The following is a 23,623-nucleotide window of genomic DNA, read 5'->3' as shown; positions in this document are numbered from 1 at the left end:
CCCTTCATCAGCCACACAGGAGATCCAAAGCGCAGCATGTGGCAATTGGAAACATATGATAAAAGACTGAAAGAGAGCTTGTGGCTAAAGAATCGCTGACCCGAGCCCTGGCCTCCAGTTGTGTGCTGCGCCTCAATAAAAATGTAAATATCTCATCTGCTCTGGGCGTCTACTCACTCAGCTGCTGAAGAAGTCAAGAAAACTAGGACTCAAATAGGGAGCGGGTTACACAAATGCTCATTTCCTTGTCTTTTAAAGTACTACTTAGAATGGCGTTTCTGTGGAGAACAGACAACAGAATCTTCAAAAACCTCAATACTGCAATCCTTAAAGGGATAGTTCACCCAAAAATAAAAATGACCCCATGATTTACTCACCCTCAAGCCATCCTAGGTGTATACAAATCCGAGATATATTAAATAATACCCTGGCTCATCCAAGCTTTATAATGGCAGTGAATAGAGGATGATATTTTTAAGGCGAGACACAACAGGTGAATAGGGATTTTTTTTTAAAATACAAGATATCACTGTGAAACTTCTCCAGTTTATTAATGGCATAAACATAAGAAAAAAATGTATTACAAGTTTTGTGTAAATTAATGTTTCAATATGCAAATGAGGCCTTATATCCTTAAATATACGCTCATTTGCATATTTTTCCAAAAACAATATCTGGAAATTGGAAAGGACCATGTTTAAAATTCTTGGTTCTATTTGTTGACATATTAGAGGAGAGGGGTTTTACAGAGGGGATTCTGGATATCCGATTTTGAGCTTTAGTAAATTAGAGAATACTGACAATAGCCTTAAAAATCAATTTCGCCATGTTTTTTGGAGTTAAAGGACCTATAACTCAGGATAGGAATGATATATCAACAAATCCCTCAGTAAAAGCCTTCAGAATATAGTTCAGTATAAGACTGCAAAAGTTGGTGCTTGTAGGTGCTACTGAAGTGGATCTATCTGACTCTGAGTGCGAGAAAAAACTCATTTTGAGAAAACGGCCTTTAAAGTTTTATATTGTATAACTGCCTACATTTCTATAAAACCTAAAAACAAAAGATATATTCAGTTCATTAATATCAGTAGTGTATAATATTTAAAACACATGAAAATTGATAAATAAGTTATTAATGGCAAAGCTATTAGAGAACTACCTTAAGAGAACTACCTTAACAAACACACATAACAACAAAAACAAAAACTGCAGACGAACTGTCGCTGTTTGTTGTATGTGTCCATCTAAAACTATTTAAATCTAATTCTGACGGGGTTTCGTCGTCTAATTTGTTGTTTACTTTCTTTTTACTAGCTCTTGCTACTTGGTCTTTTCTGTGAACGTGTATGAGCTGATTTCGGCGTTGTCTGCACTTTCTCTCAGGTGGAGAAAACACAAGGAAACGGCAGTCGGCAGCGCGTAGTGAGAAATTCACATTGACAAACCAGATGTTGTTTTCGGCTGCAAACTTTCGCAGTTGGTCAGTTTTATAAAGGAAATGGCCATATTTGGATTAGACAGCGCTGTGTGTGAGACTGAGAGCTTTATAATGATACCAAGCATGACATGTTTTTGTGAATGGAGACGGCACGAAAGATCTCGCTAGAATAACTTTTGATGATTTCGGGTAGAAATCTAAAGACGCACCTTAATGTGTGTAATGTTGAATTTTTTTAATTTTGTTATGTCAATGTTAAGGGAGCAAACTGGCCTAAAATCTTAAAATTGACCACTGCATGAAAAAAAAAACTATGTTTTTGTAAGACCGCATGAATTCGCTCCAAGGATCGGTAGCGAACCGCGGTGAAGGCCGCACGCGTTCAGTGTCTCAGCTGGAAGAATGGATTTGATTATAATATTCTTTATCTGACTCCATTTATCATAGTTGTCGCATTTAGAAGAGAATCCCAACCGAATGTTTGGTCATCTATATTTGATAGTTAATCATACATTTAATCGTTCCGTTTTAACCCTTTGTTACAATTATAACGTTCCACATTGGAGATAGTTAATAATTTACAGATTAATTCAGAAAGGATCAAAATGTAACAATTTATTAACAATCAAGTAAATGTAAAATGTCAATTACATCATAGACATAAATCTCTTCTAAAAGGAAACACAAATTCTGGTTATGGTTACACTTAAAATCGTTTCAAATAAATGTAAAACATAAACCCTTAATTATGCTCTGTAGGCCTCTGCCTAGAATGTTACCTGTGAGAGAGAAAGAGAGAGAGAGAGAGAGAGAGAGAGAGAGAGAGAGAAAAAGGGAGAGAGCTAAAGAATAGCTCTCTCCAGAGAAAGCCAGAGAAACCAAAGAGAGCGAGCTACAGATGAAATCTTCTTTTATCCTCTTCCCTGATGTCACCAAATTCAAATCTGACTCTTGTAAAACTGACCAATCAGACCAACCCGTGAGACATTTGAAAATAACCAATCAGACAAAACTTCCCCCATTGTATCAAAGGTGCGAAAACCTGTTGGCCAGCCGGCCAATCATTCTTTTGTCTTTCTAACTCAACCTGGCCCTTCTGATGGCGTTAAGGGGGAAGGGGTTGAGTCAATTTCAATATCTTGATCACGACGATGGCAGTTAACAGCAAAGCAGATGATTTTGTCATATTTCAAATATCTTTGATTATTTTCCACCTTACAGTTCCCCGTTTGGCACCATTGGCCACAACCATTGAGTCCAAAGGTGGCATTGTCCACAAAGATATGCTTTCTGTTGTGTGTAGATGTTATTCTTCAGACTTCTCGTCCAGACTTGTTGCAAAAGCAGCTGATCAGTTTTCAGCCTTTGTTGTCCTTGTAGCCCTGCATGAGAACTTCATCATTGATATGCAAAATGTCCATTGATTACTTCACACCTCAAGAACAGTCACTCTTTTTGAGGACACAGGAGCGAACTTTTGCTGCAGGTATTCTGTGATTAAGCACAACAAAGAACAAAAGCATTTTTCATTGGTCAGAAGTCTGATGTGGTCATATTAAAATAGTCTCTGGAAATAAGCCCTTAAATCAATATACTTAATAAAGTGGTCAGGGTTTGAGAATAAAAAGAAGATTCCACAAGCTCGTACATTGTTTCTGGGAACATTGAAATAAAATGCATTATAACAAAACAAATCATTGTTGATTTTAAGTCCCCCTTTTCATGAGGAGTATTAGCAAAATATTCAGTGTAACCAAGACTCGGAAATCAAACTCAAAGTTCATGTAACTTTCCACTATTTCGGTGGTAGTGGAATTTGAGCATTTTGGTCTGAATTTCTCGAAGGAAATGTAGCAAAAGTCAGTGCAATTGATACATTAAAAAAAAGATGGTACTCATCAATAAACCATAAAAGAAAAACAACAAATCAATCACATTTATGAAAACATATATATATATATAATAACCACTGTGTTTGTTCAGGAATCTTCCAATGTAATTAATGTAGATCTAAATATGATTAGTCATACAATAATGGGTATTCCTGGTAACTGTGTGTGTGTGTGTGTGTGTGTGTGTGTGTGTGTGTGTGTGTGTGTGTGTGTGTGTGTGTGTGTGTGTGTGTGTGTGTGTGTGTGTGTGTAGCTATCTGGATCTGTTAGTGTGAAAAGATGAACAATAGATCTTTAGTGAAGTAACACTTTTAGACTCTATGTCATCTTTGTCGTTTATGATGTGTAGTGCTCAGCCTGAATAGATTTGGTCTATTCCAGGTGATGTTGTCGTGAGTGTAGGGTGTGTTCTGTGTTAATGTTTTGGAGATGGGTGGAATCTAATCAATATCAATCTGTGTTGCATAATTTAATTCCAGTTTTTTCACTGGGAGGTCATGTAGACATATTGTGAGGTGTGATTGACCTCATCGAATATATATAAAGATATTCGCACCCATCTCTCACATCTCCAGTTTTGAGATGCAGGGGGGAGGAGGGCCTTTTGGCCGTCCGTCCTCCAAGGAATTGCAATTGTCATCCTGAGATAGAAACAAATTACAAATTTAAAGAGAAACAAATTTAGAGAGAAACACAGTTAATTGCTGCTGCTGTTTCTGTGTATTAACACTTAAGACTGTTCTGGCAGTCGAGCCTTCACAATCTGAGTGAAGGATGAATTGGTTATGAATTGGTTTTCTATTGTCTGTGCCACATTTAACTATGAATTGGTTTTCTATTATCTGTGCCACATTTAACAGCACAATTCCCCTCCTTTTTGGCACTGGGAATTGAACCAATGAAAAGTATTATAACTTGCTCAAATTAGAAATAGCAAAGGTCAGAGTTATTGAGTCCTGTTGCGATGAAGACATTTTCATGGTTAATGCAATTGTAATTCACACTGTAGCCAGATGGCAATTCTATGTTCCTGTTTATGGTTTACTGCAGCTATATGGGAAATAGCAGAGCTTCCACTATAGGAGACAAACAAATTCAACATTGACACATACAACTTGAAATTGCTGTACAATTCCAGTATTAAAGTTATTCCAATTTACACAAGATACATGGCCTAGAATGCGCAGCATCTACGACCTTTATCCTAAGTGTTTCATCACTTACAGTAAAGCAATCATGTGTTTTAAAGAATAAACTTGACTAGTCTATGTGTATCTTGTAACACAAACAACTATTATGTGTAATCAATGCACACAATGTGTTATACAATTACAAATTTGAAAATACAAACAGGATCATTGTAATCTGGATGTTTTATTATTAAACTCCTTGCTAAGAGGCTGCTAGCCCGCTCGCAAGTGAAGTTAATAGCTGAAGGCCTTGCATGAACACTGCAGTTAGCTCACTGAGAGTTTTACCTGCAAATGAGCGCTTTTCTTTGCCTTTAAAAAGTAATTTCCTATTTTTCTGAAAATACGGTGGAGGTCGCCCGTTACCCAGTGACCAGCATTTTCCATCGACATGTCCGATTTTCTGACAGGATCTGCAAAACCTGTTATTTTTGCCATTGGGTTGTCTGTTGGGTTGTCTGCTACCTTCTCCTGGAGTTTCAGTATATTCATGACTCTCGGATGCTTGCAAATCATCCTGCATCCCCTTAAGGGCTAAAATAGACACACTTTCTTGTGCATTTTCTGAACTAAATGCTTCAGATTCATTAGAGCAAGTCACCTCATCTACGAAGTGAACATGCTTTTTAATCCCATTGCTGTTAAGCATTATGGGAGTCATGCACTTTTCAGCATTTAGCTTAGATTTCCATCTATTTTCTATTCTTGAGCCCCAGTCTACTATGGATTGGAATGTGTTTTTAACTGGATCGACGCCATTTGACAAAGCCCGTTGGATTGGGATGCCAGCATTATTTTTCACAAGTTGTAATAACGCGTCATGGTCTCGATCTGCATTTTCTAATCCTGAGTGTTCTCTGTAAGTTACCCATAACCGCTCGGCGTATGTCTCAAATGTTTCATCACTCGCCTGTTGGATTTCTAGTATTTTGCTCCAATCTGCGTGTGTCGGTCCCCTCATTTCTAATAATGCCTGTTTTAGTCGTTCATATATGGCTTCGTCTGTTTCGTTGCGGACTCGGTCTATTATGCTGCCAGACTTCATGCCTTCGGTTAGTTTCGGTCTGAGCTCTTCAGGGAGAGTGAGAAGTGCTATTTGCCACACGTCTCTAACTTCTAGCTTATACACCGTAGCCTGTAGCATCAATGTTTCCCAGTAGGGTTGAAACGGCCCTTTTCTTGGCATTACTCCAACGACTTGTTTGTGTCTGGAACATTCTTCGCAGGTTAACGGACGGCTGATCGTTGTGGTTTCGTCGTTCGCATTAGTCATAGTTTTAAGCACGGCGACCTTAACAGATTTCTTAGCTGTGTCGTTAGCTTTTGTGCGAGTCTTTATCAGGCTTCGTTGTTTTGGATGTTCAGGCATTAACACAGGAGCTCGGTTACGAGTTTGTGGCCTGTATCCTAACGCAGCGTCATCGTCATCACTATCATTTGGCTTTGCTAGCTCAAAAGTTTCATCCAGTGCTGCTTGTTTTACTGCGGCCACTGGAAATCCTACATTATCACAACAGCCTTCGAGAGCAGATATGTAATTACTGCCGGTTTGAAGTTTTCTTTGTAACTGATCGATTTGTGTCGCCATTTCTTCGCGCTGTCTAGCCCACCCTTGTTGCTCGTATGCAACCGCTTCGACCTTTGATCTTAACTTTTGTAATTCGTCAGATCGCAATCTTTCAATTTCTTTGATATTTGCTATCGTTCGTTCGCCCTCGGCCATTGTCTCGAGATCGTTACGACGAAGCAAATAAACAATTGCAGCGGGGATTTTCTTGTATTTTGATTCAGATTTGAGCTGTGCGCCCTTAGCAGAATACCAGGATATAATTTCGGTGTTACTCCATTTCAGGTTCAATCCTTTATCGCTTAATCGAACGAGGAGATCTTGTAATTGTACGCCTAAAATTGCCATAATTTCCTCATCTACACTGCTGCTGTTATTTCCCTGAAAAGTCATGTTTCACGTCTAATTCTTACACAATATCGGATTTCTACGGTTCCGATCTATAGTGGGCATACCGACCCGTTCTAGAAATGTGTCTATATGTGTGAAATGCAAATAAAACTTTCCCTCAACAATTCTAAAAGGCAAAGAAGGTTTACTTACTCATTCTGGTCGGAGGGTCCGCTTTAATCCATTCACAAGATCAACAGAACAGCTGAGGAAAGAGAAGCTCAAATCTCTTGTTGATTTTAAATCCAATACTTCGCTGAAAACACGTTGCTCGTCTGCTCGCAACATCACGTCGGGGTCACCAACTGTAAGACCGCATGAATTCGCTCCAAGGATCGGTAGCGAACCGCGGTGAAGGCCGCACGCGTTCAGTGTCTCAGCTGGAAGAATGGATTTGATTATAATATTCTTTATCTGACTCCATTTATCATAGTTGTCGCATTTAGAAGAGAATCCCAACCGAATGTTTGGTCATCTATATTTGATAGTTAATCATACATTTAATCGTTCCGTTTTAACCCTTTGTTACAATTATAACGTTCCACATTGGAGATAGTTAATAATTTACAGATTAATTCAGAAAGGATCAAAATGTAACAATTTATTAACAATCAAGTAAATGTAAAATGTCAATTACATCATAGACATAAATCTCTTCTAAAAGGAAACACAAATTCTGGTTATGGTTACACTTAAAATCGTTTCAAATAAATGTAAAACATAAACCCTTAATTATGCTCTGTAGGCCTCTGCCTAGAATGTTACCTGTGAGAGAGAAAGAGAGAGAGAGAGAGAGAGAGAGAGAGAGAGAGAGAGAGAAAAAGGGAGAGAGCTAAAGAATAGCTCTCTCCAGAGAAAGCCAGAGAAACCAAAGAGAGCGAGCTACAGATGAAATCTTCTTTTATCCTCTTCCCTGATGTCACCAAATTCAAATCTGACTCTTGTAAAACTGACCAATCAGACCAACCCGTGAGACATTTGAAAATAACCAATCAGACAAAACTTCCCCCATTGTATCAAAGGTGCGAAAACCTGTTGGCCAGCCGGCCAATCATTCTTTTGTCTTTCTAACTCAACCTGGCCCTTCTGATGGCGTTAAGGGGGAAGGGGTTGAGTCAATTTCAATATCTTGATCACGACGATGGCAGTTAACAGCAAAGCAGATGATTTTGTCATATTTCAAATATCTTTGATTATTTTCCACCTTACATTTTCACCTGCCGTGTCTCGCCTTAAGCCCCAAAACATCCATCCATAATAAAAGAAATCCAGGGCTCCGGGGGTTAATAAAGGCCTTCAAAAGGTAAGTGATGCATTTGTGAAAGAAAAATATCCATATTTTAAAAAGTTATAAACTAAAATAACTAGCTTCTGACAAACGGCCTTACGCATCAATTTATGGTGCAAGAGTAACCCCTGACCCGACACATGACGTATTGATGAACGCAGAAGCGCAGAGGATAGAGCAAAACAAAACGCCGGTCACAAATTCACCACAAATGAAGGAGCTTGAGTTTGTTGGAACTCAAGAGGCGTCAAAGCTTACTCTACTCCTACATCACCTCAGGGGTTACTCTTTTGGTGCAAGTCAACTTGCATAGGCCGTCTGCAAGAATCTAGTTATTTTAGTTTTTAAAGTTTTAAAATATGGATATTTTTCTTACACAAATGCATGGCTTTGCCTCAAAAGGACTTTATTAACCCCCCTGAGGCATGTGGAGTACTTTTATAACGGATGGATGCACTTTTTTGGACTTCAAAATCAAATCATCCATTCACTCCCATTATAAAGCTTGGAAGAGCCAGGATATTTTTTTTTAACTAGATATATCCGATTGTATTCATCTGAAAGAAGAAAGTCATACCTAGGATGGCTTGAGGGTGAGTAAATCATGAGGCAATTTTCTTTTTGGGGTGAACTATCCTTTAAGAAGAAATATCTGCAAGACAGAAATCACTGTACTGATTTATGCACTGGAAGTTTCTGATTTTTAGAAAATGTGAGTGCAGATCTTATGATATTAGGGTACTTTTTTGAGCATTTGAGTGTCTTGCTAGGTGGACACTTATTAGCTGAAGTAAAAAGAGCTACCTGCAAGTCTCTATGATATTCTGGTAACTAGAGAGCCCTTCTTCAATGCAAGTCAAAGGGATTTTATAACCTACATCTAATATCTTATAAAAGTGATAGCACTTAACACATAGAAAATCCATATGTATATAAACATGAGTATAATATATATAAAAACACACCAAGTAATTTGTAAATGCTCTCGAATAAGTATCAAGTCAAAAACAAAAAAGTCTCACCATATTATGAAATATTGTTACGATTTAAAATAACTGTTGTCTATTGTAATATATTTTAAAATGTAATTTATTCCTGTGATTCAAAGCTCAATTTTCAGCATCATTACTCCAGTCTTTAGAGTCACATGATCCTTCAGAAATCATTCTAATATGCCGATATGCTGCTCAAGAAACATTTCTGATTATTATCAATGTTGAAAAACAGTTGTGCTGCTTAATATTTTTGTGGAAACAGTGATACATTTTTTTCAGGACTCTTTGATGCAAAGAAAAGTAAAAAAGAGCAGCATTTATTTAAAATGGAATTCAACGTATAACATTATAAATGTCTTTACTGTTTAAAAAAAAAAAGAAAACTTACCCCAATATTTAGCAGCCATAACATGAAAATACTTCTCTGTATATTGTGCATACCCCACAAATATGTTAATATATCATGTAGAGCTTTTAGAGTGGTTTACATTTTAATGTCAGATGTGATGGCCATGATCAAATAGACGTGAATGTCAAAAATTACTATGCAAAACGAGTCAAATATGGACTAAGATAGGAGGAGGGGAGACGTTCCTCCTCAATCTTTCCCCCGCTGACAACATATTGCTGACGAAGCAGATACAAGCACACACACACACACACACATCTCAGAATCCTAGAATAAAACACAACAGATGCCGATTTATACCATATCCATATCTAAAGGTGTCTCGTAAAATCACTGCGGCTTTATACTCAAGTTGCAAGCACAGAAAGTAATTACAAACTGTGGGAGAAATGCCAGTGTTTTATTATCCTAACAAGCCATATCTGAGTCTAAAAGGCGTGTTACAACAGAAGTGATCTTCCTGGGAACTAAAACTTTAAAGCACTCTATTAAAGCGCTCGCCCACAGTCAAAACTCCAGTCCTGTTTAAAAAGACTGTAAAATGCACGCTAAAGTGAGCCAGTGACATATGTAAAAGTCACACCCATCTGTGGATATGAAATATGGATCTGGATCACTGCTTCCCATTATTTTTAATGCTTCCTGCGTATTGATTTTTTACTCCCTGCTTTCAATTAAATGCTTTACAGACTCTTTGTATGCAGGTCAGGAATTTGGTGATGGGTGGATAAGAATGGCAGCGGAGTAGAGGGCTTCTTTTCTGACTTTATTGCGCCGACTGCCTTTCAATCACAGAGGAAAGGACTCCTCATTACGGGAGAGCGAGAGTGCAGCAACAAAGACTGAAGGGCAAGGTAGAGCATTAAAAATCCAGTGTCTTTTGACAAGAGGCCCTTGATGGATACTGGTGTCGAGCAGAAGCTTCCTGTGGTGTCAGCCAGAAAAGATGATAGACACTCCCCACAGGGTTCCGAGATCTTTGACCTTCTTTTGCACGCGCCCACTGCGCACACACACTCGCAGTTACCACTTCACATCTGATATAGGTTTAAACACATCTACAAATGCCCAGGAGTGTGTAGCTCAAGGGTGAGGATTCAATTTTACACAAAACCTGCTCAGATGTGAACTGGCGGCATGCGATTGACTGTGGTAATGCCCCTTGCTAAAAAAACACACACACACACACACACACACACACACACACACACACACACACACACACACACACACACACACACACACACACACACACACACACACACACACACACACACACACACACACACACACACACACACACACACACACACACACACACACACACACACACACACGTATGTATTCAGTTCTGGGTAGATTACTTACCAATTGTAGTACACTCACCTAAAAGGATTATTAGGAACACCATACTAATACTGTGTTTGACCCCCTTTCGCCTTCAGAACTGCCTTAATTCTACATGGCATTGATTCAACAAGGTGCTGAAAGCATTCTTTAGAAATGTTGGCCCATATTGATAGGATAGCATCTTGCAGTTGATGGAGATTTGTAGGATGCACATCCAGGGCACGAAGCTCCCGTTCCACCACATCCCAAAGATGCTCTATTGGGTTGAGATCTGGTGACTGTGGGGGCCATTTTAGTACAGTGAACTCATTGTCATGTTCAAGAAACCAATTTGAAATGATTCGAGCTTTGTGACATGGTGCATTATCCTGCTGGAAGTGGCCATCAGAGGATGGGTACATGGTGGTCATAAAGGGATGGACATGGTCAGAAACAATGCTCAGGTAGGCCGTGGCATTTAAACGATGCCCAATTGGCACTAAGGGGCCTAAAGTGTGCCAAGAAAACATCCCCCACACCATTACACCACCACCACCAGCCTGCACAGAGGTAACAAGGCATGATGGATCCATGTTCTCATTCTGTTTACGCCAAATTCTGACTCTACCATCTGAATGTCTCAACAGAAATCGAGTCTCATCAGACCAGGCAACATTTTTCCAGTCTTCAAATGTCCAATTTTGGTGAGCTTGTGCAAATTGTAGCCTCTTTTTTCCTATTTGTAGTGGAGATGAGTGGTACCCGGTGGGGTCTTCTGCTGTTGTAGCCCATCCGCCTCAAGGTTGTGCGTGTTGTGGCTTCACAAATGCTTTGCTGCATACCTCGGTTATAACGAGTGGTTATTTCAGTCAAAGTTGCTCTTCTATCAGCTTGAATCAGTCGGCCCATTCTCCTCTGACCTCTAGCATCAACAAGGCATTTTCGCCCACAGAAATGGTTGTGCGTGAAAATCCCAGTAACTGAGCAGATTGTGAAATACTCAGACCGGCCCGTCTGGCACCAACAACCATGCCACGCTCAAAATTGCTTAAATCACCTTTCTTTCCCATTCTGACATTCAGATTGGAGTTCAGGAGATTGTCTTGACCAGGACCACACCCCTAAATGCATTGAAGCAACTGCCATGTGATTGGTTGATTAGATAATTGCATTAATGAGAAATTGAACAGGTGTTCCTAATAATCCTTTTGGTGAGTGTATGTTATGTTGTTAACTGCAAATGACATGGTGAAAATTGTAGTAATATAATCTATTACAGTTCATATTTGAGGTAATGTAATTGGACTACTTTTAAATTACTTATCTTGTAACATTTTGTACCATATTGATAAAAACAAAAAACAAAGAGAAATAAAATTTATACCACATTCTGTCATCAACAACACAAAGTGCATTACGTCAGGGTTTCCGAAACTGGGGTTCGTGAAGGAACTGCAGGGGATTTGTTGATGAAAATCTAATCATTAATTAAATTATAAAAATGTCAAATTAAAATGCATTTAAAACAATTCTAAATATTTTATTTACTGCATATCATCTGACCATAAACTGACATCACCACAGAACTATGCATGTGCTAATGTGTTGTGAAATTATTGATTATTGAAGTATATATATTCAGTCAAAGATGATCAGATGACAAAAAAGTTTGGGAATTTTGCATTTTAATATATTTGAAAGATGAAAGCCTTTCAAAGACATAGTAATACATGGTTAAATGACTCACTAAGTGATAATTAAAATAAATGAACGTGTTAAAGTGATATCTGTATATCCAGTGGCCAAATTATCTCAATTTTCCATGCAATTAAAGACACTTGACTATAGTGGCTGGTGTGTGTGTGTGTGTGTGTGTACAATTCCACAAATCTAAAAGACGTTTCAAACATAAAGGGGTTGGACAATGAAACTGAAACTGGTTTTAGACCACAATCATTTATTAGTATGGTGTAGGGCCTCCTGTTGCGGCCAATACAGCATTCATTTGTCTTGGGAATGACAGATACAAGTCCTTCACAGTGGCCAGAGGGATTCTGAGCCATTCCTCTTCCAGGATGGTGGGAATGGGCAATGGGAGATGTTCAACTTCACATTCATGTTCATCAAACCATCCTGTCACAAGTTTTGCTGTGTGTATTGATGCATTATCATGCTGATACACGGCACGCACTTTAGAGTAACATTTTTGAACCATTAGGTGCACGTGGACTTCCAGAATGGTCTGGTAGTTCTTGGCAGTGACGTGCCCATCAAGCACAGTAGGGAATGCCATGGGCTGCAATATCAAACTGTCACTGACTGATCTACTCTGGGCACGCAACAGTCTGGGTGTTAAGCCTCTTTAGGGCTTCTCCACACTGTAACTCACACAGATGTGGGAAAGACAGTGGACTCAGAGAACAATACGTGTTTCACATTGTCCACAGCCCAAGATTTGCACTGTTGCTACCATTGAAACCGACATTTGGCACTGGCACGAGTGACCAAAGGTTTGGCTATAGAAGCCCAACCATGACTAGAGACTCTGTGGAGCTCCTGACGAACAGTTTTGGTGGAAACAGGAGAGTCAAGGTGCGCATTTAATTCTGCAGTGAGTTGGGCAGCTGTGATTTTATGCTTTTTTGCAAACAATCTGAGAATACCTGGGCATCCCTTTGAGACAGATTCCTCTTGAATCGACAGTTACTCCTGTTGGATGTGGTTCGTCCTCTGTGGTATGCCAACATTACCCTGGATAGATACCATAGCTCTCGATACACCACAACTTCCTATCCTGGTCACAGCTGAGCCAGAGAGATGCCCAACAATCTGTCCTCTTTTGAACTCTGATATGTCTTCCATGATGTTGTGTGGATTGCAATAGTTTATGTACAGCTGTGATATTGATCAGCAAATTCAACCTTCACACTCTGCTCTTACTGATGGAATGAAAAATCAGTGAAGATTGGCAACCACGCCGCGCATATATAGGTGTGAAACCTCCAAAACTAAGGCCCCGTCCACATGAAGCCAGAGCTTTCCCCATCCGATCTTTTTTTTTCCTCGTCTCAAGAAATATCTGCGTACACACGATACCACTGAAACACCGACTCAAAACGATGTAGTATACATGCCAGACCAGTATGTGGCACTGTAATTCTGCCACAGAAATACACTAAAAATGGAGAAGAAGAGTTGTGGCTAGAAGGGGTAGAGCAATGGTAGGAAGTGAGGCAAAATCTCACGATAAAATAACAAATACATTTGCTACTTACCAGATTGTGTTTTATTAATGCCTACACCTACACCAACCCTAAACCTACCCTTACAATAATGCAAATACAGTAATTAAATGATGCAGTATTGATGTGCGCATGCCCAGTGCCCGTAGTTCACTCAGGTTCACTGTCCAACATACTACCCTGTACATTTTTTGTACAGGGGTACAGATTGTTTGCAAAAAGCATAAAATCACAGCTGCCCAACTCACTGCAGAATTAAATGCGCACCTTGACTCTCCTGTTTCCACCAAAACTGTTCGTCAGGAGCTCCACAGAGTCTCTAGACATGGTTGGGCTTCTTTAGCCAAACCTTTGGTCACTCGTGCCAGTGCCAAATGTCGGTTTCAATGGTAGCAACAGTGCAAATCTTGGGCTGTGGACAATGTGAAACATGTATTGTTCATGTATAGTCCACTGTCTTTCCCACATCTGTGTGAGTTACAGTGTGGAGAAGCCCTAAAGAGGCTTAACACCCAGACTGTTGCGTGCCCAGAGTAGATCAGTCAGTGACAGTTTGATATTGCAGCCCATGGCATTCCCTACTGTGCTTGATGGGCACGTCACTGCCAAGAACTACCAGACCATTCTGGAAGTCCACGTGCACCTAATGGTTCAAAAATTGTCCTCTAAAGTTGGTGCCGTGTATACTAGGGATGCAACAATACAGTTAGTCCACGGTTCAATACACGCCTCGGTTTTTAACCACGGTTTTCGGTTCGGTTCGGTTCTGATGGCTTGTCACATCAGTTTTTTGCTATTCTATTCTTAAGCGACAGGAACAGCAAGAGGTTGAGGAGAAAAAAATACTATTTTTTAATTTGCAATACTCTTTCTTTATTTTACTTAAAATTATTGAAAAACCTTACTTAAACTTAAAACTTTACTTAAAAAAAAAACCTTGTACACATTCCTAGTGTATTGTATAATATAATATAATATATATACATATATATATAAAGATTTACACTGGCAGCTCAGAGCTGTACAGCATTTAAGTATGAAATTGAATGAATAAATGTAAAAATAAAACACTACATAGACTTCACTATAAAATATACACTGATTCTTATTAAAGCTACTGTATTAAAGTTTTTCAGTCAAGAGCAGTGAGTGATTTTCTCTTTGTCTTTTGTTGTTGTATTAACATTAAATGGATAGTTCACTCAAAAATGAGAAATGAATACAGGTTTGGAACAATATTAGAGTAAATACAGTGAATAATGACATAATTTTAGAGGTGAACTGTCCCTTTAAGGACAGCGAGTTCACTATGTCAATGTAAGACCTGCGTGCATCTAACACAGACACGCGCCGATTTTACTGTCACTTTAGACATAACCGACTGTGTTTATGTAAACCTTGTGTGTATTTGACAGTATTAGCGCAGTAAGACGACTTAGTCCAGTAATCACGTGTTTGACAAGCGTTTAGTGCGCGCGCTCGGAAAAGCGCATGTTAAAACCGCGCACACGCCGGCAAGGCTTTAAAACGCATGCAAATAATTAACTTTCGTGATTGTGAATTACTATAGTTTTCCGTGAGTATAACTCTACCACTAACATGTGATGTGAATGTATGTCGCGTTGTTCAGTAAGGCAAATGGAGGCAAATGATAGAATTTGTAGAAAAATACTTAATTAAATGCAAAACCGAAAAACAGCAATTCACAGGCGCGTATTGAACCGTGAAGGCCGTACCGAACGGTTCAATATTATATTGAGAATTGTGGCATCCCTAATCAATACACACATGAAAGTGAAGTTGAACATCTCCCATGGCCTGCACAGTCACCAGATCTAAATATTTTCAGCCACTTTGGGGTTTTCTGGAGGAGCAAGTCAGAAAACGTTTTTCTCCACCAGCATCACACAGTGACCTGGCCACCGTTCTGGGAGAGGAATGGCTCAGAATCCCTCTGGCCACTGTGAAGGACTTGTATCTGTCATTCCCAAGACAAATGAATGCTGTATTGGCCGCAACAGGAGGCCCTACACCATACTAATAAATGATTGTGGTCTAAAACCAGTTTCAGTTTCATTGTCCAACCCCATATGTTTGAAAAGTATTTTAGATTTATGGAATTGTACACACAGACCAGCCACTATGGTCAAGTGTCTTTAATTGCATGGAAAATGTACAGGGTCAGTTTCACTGTCTAACATACTACATACTACCCTGTATAAGCAAAAAGCTTTTTTAGAAAAGGAAAACTTAATAATTTACTGGCATTGTGCAAATGTGTATTCATGTAATCAATAAAAAAAGTAACTGAAATCTGATTAAGAGCATTTTAAAACATATTTAATTCAATTACAAGACTGGAATCTGATTACCTAATCTGGATTACATATAATCAATTACTACCCAGCATTGTTTGTCATGGTGGGGACTAAATGTCATCAAGACATTTAGTATGTTTTAAGATGCTATATATATATATATATTTGGTCTCCACAATGTAAGCAAAATCAGAGCCACACAAACAATATAATTCAAATGGAATTCCAAAACAAAAACAATTATATAATCGGAAGTCCCAGCCCTTCCTGAAACAAAAAATGAAGTGCCCTTTCATTTCTTTGGAAGCTTGGGTGAGAAGACAATGTGGAACGGCCTTGGGTCAGAAAGTTTTAACATTGAACGTTGATGCCCAGTGGTGCCTGTCTACAATAATACCATTTTTTTTTAAACATCTGTTCTTCTTATAGAAAGATTCTGCAAGCTGATGTAACAGGCCGTTACCATTAGAGGTTATCTAAATTTCTACTAAGCAATTGAACCATTGCCCTAAATACAGACCATCTCAGCCTCACTGTCAGCTTCTATAGAAATATGATACCACTAACAGAAATACAAGGACATGATCTGTGACAGTGTACAAAAGCGAGTGTCTGTATAACAAAAGCTAATGAGGGCTGGGACAGGAAAAGGAAACATTGAGTTGCGATGTCCACCATGTTCTGTTCATCTGCTCACCCACACAGGCTATTATCTATGAGTAATAAAGGATCAACACATTTTCAAGCTTATATTACAGTGCCGTTTCGGCGGTGGCGAAAAGGTCCATTTTGTTCAATTTGTTATGTTCCATATTTCCAGCCAGACTTATTGCTTGGGATGCTTTTTACTATGCTCATTAAGATCACATGATGTCTAGAGTGTCCAAGAGCAACAGATTAAAAGGGAAAATTGGCATATGTGAGGCTCAAAAAGAATAGCTATGCCTTTATAACTTCTCTCTTGGCTGTAATTGGTGACATGATTCATTATTATTCAGTACAATGGTAATCATATTCTCAAATAATATATCCAGAGATGATTAGGGAAAAGAATAAAAGCACATATTCATGGGAATCAAATGCAACATTGGTCAACTACTAATCTAAATATTGAATAGTCCCCTTCAATGTCTATGATGGCGTGTAGGAAAATCTATTTATACAAGTTAACTGAACCAGATTTACACTAAATATGTCACTTGCATTTGAATACAGCAAGTATTTAAATGCTTAAACCAGCCTAAGATGGTCTGTTGGTCTTCCCATCTGGCCAATATGGTCTATTGGCTGGTATTTTTCATATGGTCAGGCTGACAGCTAAAAACTAACTTAGACCCCGTCCAAACAGAGACTCGTTTAGCTGTATACGTAAACATTTTGTACCGTATCAGCGTTTCGTCCACAGGGATCCAGCGTTTTGGGAGCCTGAAACCGATATTTTTTGAAAACGGGTCCCAAAGTGGATAAATCTGAAACCGACACCCTTGCGTTTTCGTGTGTACAGTCAATCCGTATATATTGTGAACCGGTGATGTCATCACACCACGTCCCGCACGGTAAAGACTAGAAGGGAAACAACTATGGGCACTGGGCATGCGCACATCAATACTGCGTCATTTAATTACTGTATTTGCATTACTATAAGGGTAGGTGTAGGCGTTAATAAAACACAATCTGGTAAGTAGCAAATGTATTTATTGTTAATTTATCGTGAGATTGTGCCTCACTTCCTACCATTCCTGTACCCCTTCTAGCCACAACACTTCTCAGTTTTTAGTGTATTTCTGTGGCAGAATTACAGCGCCACATACTGGTCTGGCATGTATACAACATCGTTTTGAGTCGGTTTAGTTAGCCTGGCTCCGCCCTCTACGTACTGTACTTCTGCTCAATTTTCATTTTCCTTCAGTACTCCGTCTGGGATTGCGGTATATTATCTGGTTTTCTACAGTCAAATTTGAACCGGTCCAATCAGCGAACAGAGGGAGTGGCTGAGAACGATGACGTTGATGTGGTGCGCTAGTTTGAGATGACATACGTCACGACCAAACGTTAGCGATTGGTTATGGCAGATCCAGAGAGGCTTTGGGCAGATCCAATAGTTTTAAACTTCAGAGTACCCGCCTTCAAGGAAGTTAACGCTTGTCAATGGAGAGTGGGCAGACTCTCTGTACAAATGAAATGTACGAGAGTCTGGTAGGACCAGGTTATGGTTTTGTGAGACGAGGGAGAAAAAAAGATTGGATAGGGAAAGCTCTGGCTTTGTGTGGATGTGGCCTTAGTCTGGTAGAGAGACCAGCTTAAATAAGCTAAGACCAGCAAACCAACTTATTCTGGTTTAATATATATATATATATATATATATATATATATATATATATATATATATATATATATATATATATATATATATATATATATATAATCGCTCTCAACTGACTAAATTGGAAAACTTGATTTAAGTGTAGCAATTACACTTAAGTAAAATCTAAGTGGTACTAGATATAAAATGAGAGAAATTACTGCTACAGGTTAAATGAAGGGAAACAAAGATGCTGTTGTAATGATGAAAACATTTTCCAATGCATCTGTTCACAAACTGGATGAACTACTTAAACTTAATAGGCATTTTTCTACAATATGCACAAGAATACCCTTCCACCCTGATATAAAAAGCAAGAAATAAAATAGAATTTAAAATAAAAAAATAAATGTTAAAATGTGTAATAACTATAATTAAAACGTTAAATAAAATAAACAAATAATACAAACAAATTGCATAAATGAATAGAATATTTAATTAATAGAAGTCAAATCTATGAGTTTCTGGATACCCTTCGCATAGCCTGGATGACATCACCTTGGGAACAATCAAGTCCGCGAGACCATCCGAGCTCTTAATCAAGCCTTCACTTCTGTCACAAAGCGCTGGGAAACTGACCTTCAATCATACGTGCACCTTTAAAAACATTGAATTACAGCAGCTACAGATCCGTTTGCTTTGCATTGCACATATTTGCCATAAACACACACAATCACTCTTAATGCATTATGATCTCTGACGCTGATCGACACGAATGCACCTGCCCATTGAACAGAACTTTTTGCAGGGAAATCTCCCACAATCGCCGTTCCGATGATAAAATATTAAGCACAAAGGCCTCTCTTACCGGGATGACAGCTGATGGGTAGGATGAGAAGGGCTGATAAAGTCAAACACAACATCCCTAAACGACACGATCCTCGCAGTCTCCACATGTCCAAATGCGCAATTAGAGCAACACGGAATGGCGGATAAAATTGAGCGTCAAGGAAGGAAACACACTAACTTGACTAACCGAAATAATTGCGAGTGATCAAGGCGGTTTTAATGACCGGCGACAAATCTTGTGCCTGTTTCGTGGGACATTTCGGACAGCCCACAATCCGCGCTCACTTCTGCTCTCTGCGGCGTCCTTTACATATTCTCTTTACATTCTCAAGTTAATCCCAACCGGACACACTTTCAGACGCTCGAGCTCGTTCGGTTCCTCTGCTGTCCAGCGGCTCGCTCGCTCTCTCTCGCGCATCTACAAAGTCACTCGCTTCAATCACATTCAGCGCGGTCCGCTTCTCTATCCAGGAAGTTGTGCATGTGAGCGTTTCGTGTTTTGCCAGAGGAATTAGTTGAGAAATCAAAGCCCTGCCCTCTGGATCCTAGCGCCGAAGGCTGTGGTTCTGTGTGACTGCCGAAGAAAGACGAGGATTGGCTACTGGAAGCTGAAGCGCAAGACTCTTCTCATAATGTGTCTTTCCAAAACAGTTAGTTCCGGTCCTGTAATCTGATTGGTCAAAGCGGCGTGCATATTTAGTAGGGTCGATGACGTGACGCTTTGGTGATTCATAAAAAAAAAAAAAAAACTTTTCTATTATGAAAATTAAGCCATTTTGATATTTTTGTGGGGCTTGACGTACAAGAAGGCGCAATCTTTTATTATTTTACAATATTTATATTTTATTAATGTTTTTAATCAAATAGTTTGACCTTTTTATGAAAAGGCTTGTTTTTATAGGTCAAATTGAGTACAAAAAAAAGTGGGACCTGTTATATTATAAAATTCACTTTTATATTGTTTTTGAACATATTTGTCTAAATCCATCCACTCTGTTATTTTCCACATAAATCTGAAACTGTCTCAAAATGAGCCGTTCAGGAATGTGCTCCTATGTACCCCTTTTCCACCGAGGCAGTGCTGGTTCGGAGCCAGAGCCTAGTTTCAAATCGGTTCTTTGCATGGGCGTCGGAACCATTGTATGTGGGTGGGACAAGACCAACCCACTTTTTACGATCAATGATATTGGACCCACTCACTTTTATCGTCTCTAACATTCAGCACATGTCTGTTTACCTACCCCTAATCGATAAACACTTATTAGACGCTTTATTTCCACTTTTCTAATATTTTCTTAATTTTTATTGAAAATAAATGCCTTTCTGATCTGATATGTGATGGGAAAGCGGAGAAGATTGAGTTTGGCGAAAGCCGGACCCGAACCGCGGGTCGATTTGTGTCAAAACTAGATGTCGTGCGTCTTACCCCTACACTACTGCCGCTCTCAATGATATTGCGATTTCCGTAATTTTGTTTTTCCGAACTATACATTTAGCAAGTAAAGCGGTATATTTGTACTTAATGTAATTGGCATCTACTCCAGTAAAAAATTTCTGAGGACCCACCCACATTTTTTTTCCCACCCCCATGGTTCTTTGTCTTTCCACACCTAAAGCACCAGCTCCGAACCAGGAAAAGTGGTTCTTAAGTAGCACCAAAACATTGCTGGTCTAGAAATAAGAACCGCTTGCTTCAGGGGCTGGGGCGGGGTTACCGTAACCAACAAGACGAACATAAACTTGTGACCGCCATTTTTGAAATGGCAGCTAATGGAGCTAATAGCTGCTCTATTGTAATCTCCGTCTATACAAATCACGGCGAGCTGCACGAATGCGTTGGATTCGCTGTGTTTTGATGCCGATGTAGGATCGTAAAGCCATGTGCATCAATAGTAACGCAACGTTCGCCATTGTTGATGGAAGGCTTGTTCGAGATGCATCGGCATATGACATCAAAGAGAGCATACGACTCCTAATGCAAAATGTGCTGTATTGTAAAATGTGTACCTTGAATCCAATGTAAGTCCTTTGGATAAAAGCGTCTGCCAAATGTATAAATGTAAAACGTATGCTTTTGAATCGCTCATGCTGTATTTTGATATCATGCGTGGATTGGTCTGCGCAACGCCGATGCATCTCGAACAAGCCTGGTGTGTTTTCAATGTTTGTGTTTCCCGCTGATGAGACGTATACAGTGACGTAATACCTGGCTCTGTGGTGGCAAACCGATTCTTAGAAGGCTCATCAGTCGAACCAACTCCGAACTGGCATAAGCACTGGCTCTGAACTAGCATTCTGAACTAGCGTTCATTCTGGTGGAAAAGGGGTGTGTGACGTCACTATCTGCCCTATTAGCTTGGATCCTACCCTGAGTGAGCTGTACACAGTCCGCCATGTTTAACTCCTCGCGGGAGCATTTAACAGCCAGCTTTCTGTGTGCGTGCTTCGGATGTGTGTGCGCTCAGAAAACCATAAACTGATAACTGATATGGCTTTAAAATGCATGCAAATAAAAAAACGTTCATGAGTACGAAGAACTGCAATCTCACGTGAGCCGCGATAGAGATGATAATCAAAACCAAACAGATGTTTTGTTCGTTGTTGGCGGAGTATCCGAGGCACTGTACAGGCTCCAAGGCAAACCTGTAGCACTCTTCTCAGAAACTGAAGCCTCCGCGCCTCGATCGCCCCCAGGGGGTTGGTCCCAGTATAGCTCATAACCCCGCCCCTCCGTGTTTTCTAATGGACGCGAGACAAACTAAACAATCAAATTACACTTCAATTTTTTTTTCTTCAAAAGTTAGTTTCTGTAATTTTAAGCAGTTTTTATCACGATGATTTCATTTCAAGTGTTCGTTTTTTTAAATAAGTCTAGTTTTAGTGAGTTATTTAATGCTATAAAATGGGGGGGTGACGTCATGATTGACAGCTGAGATTGACGGCTTCTCTGAGTGAAGTTGTCACTGAGGCACTAACTAACTTTTTTCTGGATTTTCGGGAGGAGATTGGAGCTTTAGCTTTAATTTCTACACTTCCATAACTGTTTATTTCACACCGACATAATGAATTGTTCTGCATCCAAGAGTGTGGGCAGGCTTTTGATATCGCGGCTATACTTCCTGTCTCTACCACACAGATTCCGGTCCCGAGATCACTACTGTGCCATTTTCGGACCTCTGGAGGCTTCAGTTACTTCAGTGGAAGCCAATGAAGTCGCATCGTCCATATTTTTTTTACGGTCTATGGCTCCGAGGCACTGTACAGGCTCCGCCCCCTTCTGGAAAGCAGGATGGGGAGCAGCAGCTCATTTGCATTTAAAGATACATGCACAAAAACAGTTTTTCCTTCCACTCAAAAATAGGCATTAACAACATAGTATAATAAATTGTCTGTGGGGTATTTTGATCTGAAGTTTCACAGACACATTCTGGGGACTTCATCATGTAAAAAAGGGCATAATAGGTCACCTTTAAAGGTGCACTATGTAACATTTTTTCAGTAAAATATCCAAAAGCCACTAGGCCAGTGTTTATTATTTTGTTCAGTTGAGTACTTATGTACTTATAATATCCTAAATGTTTCCAACTATTTGTAAATCGTGAGAAATTGCTATTTTAACCAAGGAACCGGGACGTGTAACGGAGTCGCCTGTCGATTGCGTCAGATCTGTGTTACCCTCGGTTTCCGGTTTTATTTTGCAGAAACGATTTACTCTGACTGCAGTGTGAACAAGTGTCATAGCAGCCGCCGAGCGAACGCAGATTAATGTCATAACATCTTTAGCACACTCAGATGATCAACAGAGCTGCGTTACCTCATACTCATGACCGGAAAAGCGGAAGTGGCGCCAGCAACTGTGGAATAATAAAAGTCCCGCTGCTCACGTGGTGTGTGTGTGTGGACTTCGTCTTATTAGCAATCGCTCCAGCGGCCTTGCTCAGCTCCCATAACACTCGGTCCTGCTCTGCTTCATACTACAGTAACGTTAATAATCACAACCATGAACATGATTTTCCTATCCCGATTCTTTTTCACCGGCTGTGAGGTGAAGACCACATGTCTCAAGATTCTGCTCTCAAATGCGGCATCATCAAACTATGCCTTTGTTTTGAATAGGCGACCTCTAGCGGACGGAAAAGTTACATAGTGCAGCTTTAACTAAAAAAAAATAAAGTTTTTTGTACATTCCATTGATACACCACTTTATATTTTAGCCATTCAACCAAATTATATATTTAAAAAGGTACAAAAAGGTACAAAAGCATTATGAATATAGATTTATAAGAACTTGTAAAGGTTTAAAAGTTTGACACTCTCCAACTAGTAATTTTGGCAATGGAAATTCCAGACTGGAGCTGGAGCAGTGATCATAGGATCCATTGAGTGGATAATCTTTGTCGCTCCACTCCACTCA

General features: G+C 39.5%; 1 protein-coding gene across 1 annotated transcript in view; it reads right to left on the bottom strand.

The window, feature by feature from the left end:
- Positions 1–19,876, bottom strand: part of ca16b (carbonic anhydrase XVI b) — a 146,250-nt gene extending 126,374 nt beyond the window's left edge. The window contains exon 1 of the mRNA XM_079841173.1: positions 19,229–19,876. Coding sequence (XP_079697299.1) covers positions 19,229–19,316 — 88 coding nt within the window. The 5' untranslated portion in view covers positions 19,317–19,876. The remainder of the gene's footprint in view (positions 1–19,228) is intronic.
- Between the last annotated feature and the right edge of the window lie 3,747 nt (positions 19,877–23,623).

This window comes from Gobio gobio (assembly GCF_949357685.1).
Source record: "Gobio gobio genome assembly, chromosome: 17".
In the NCBI taxonomy this organism is placed as follows: domain Eukaryota; kingdom Metazoa; phylum Chordata; class Actinopteri; order Cypriniformes; family Gobionidae; genus Gobio; species Gobio gobio.
This window is presented reverse-complemented; position numbering and strand designations above follow the sequence as displayed.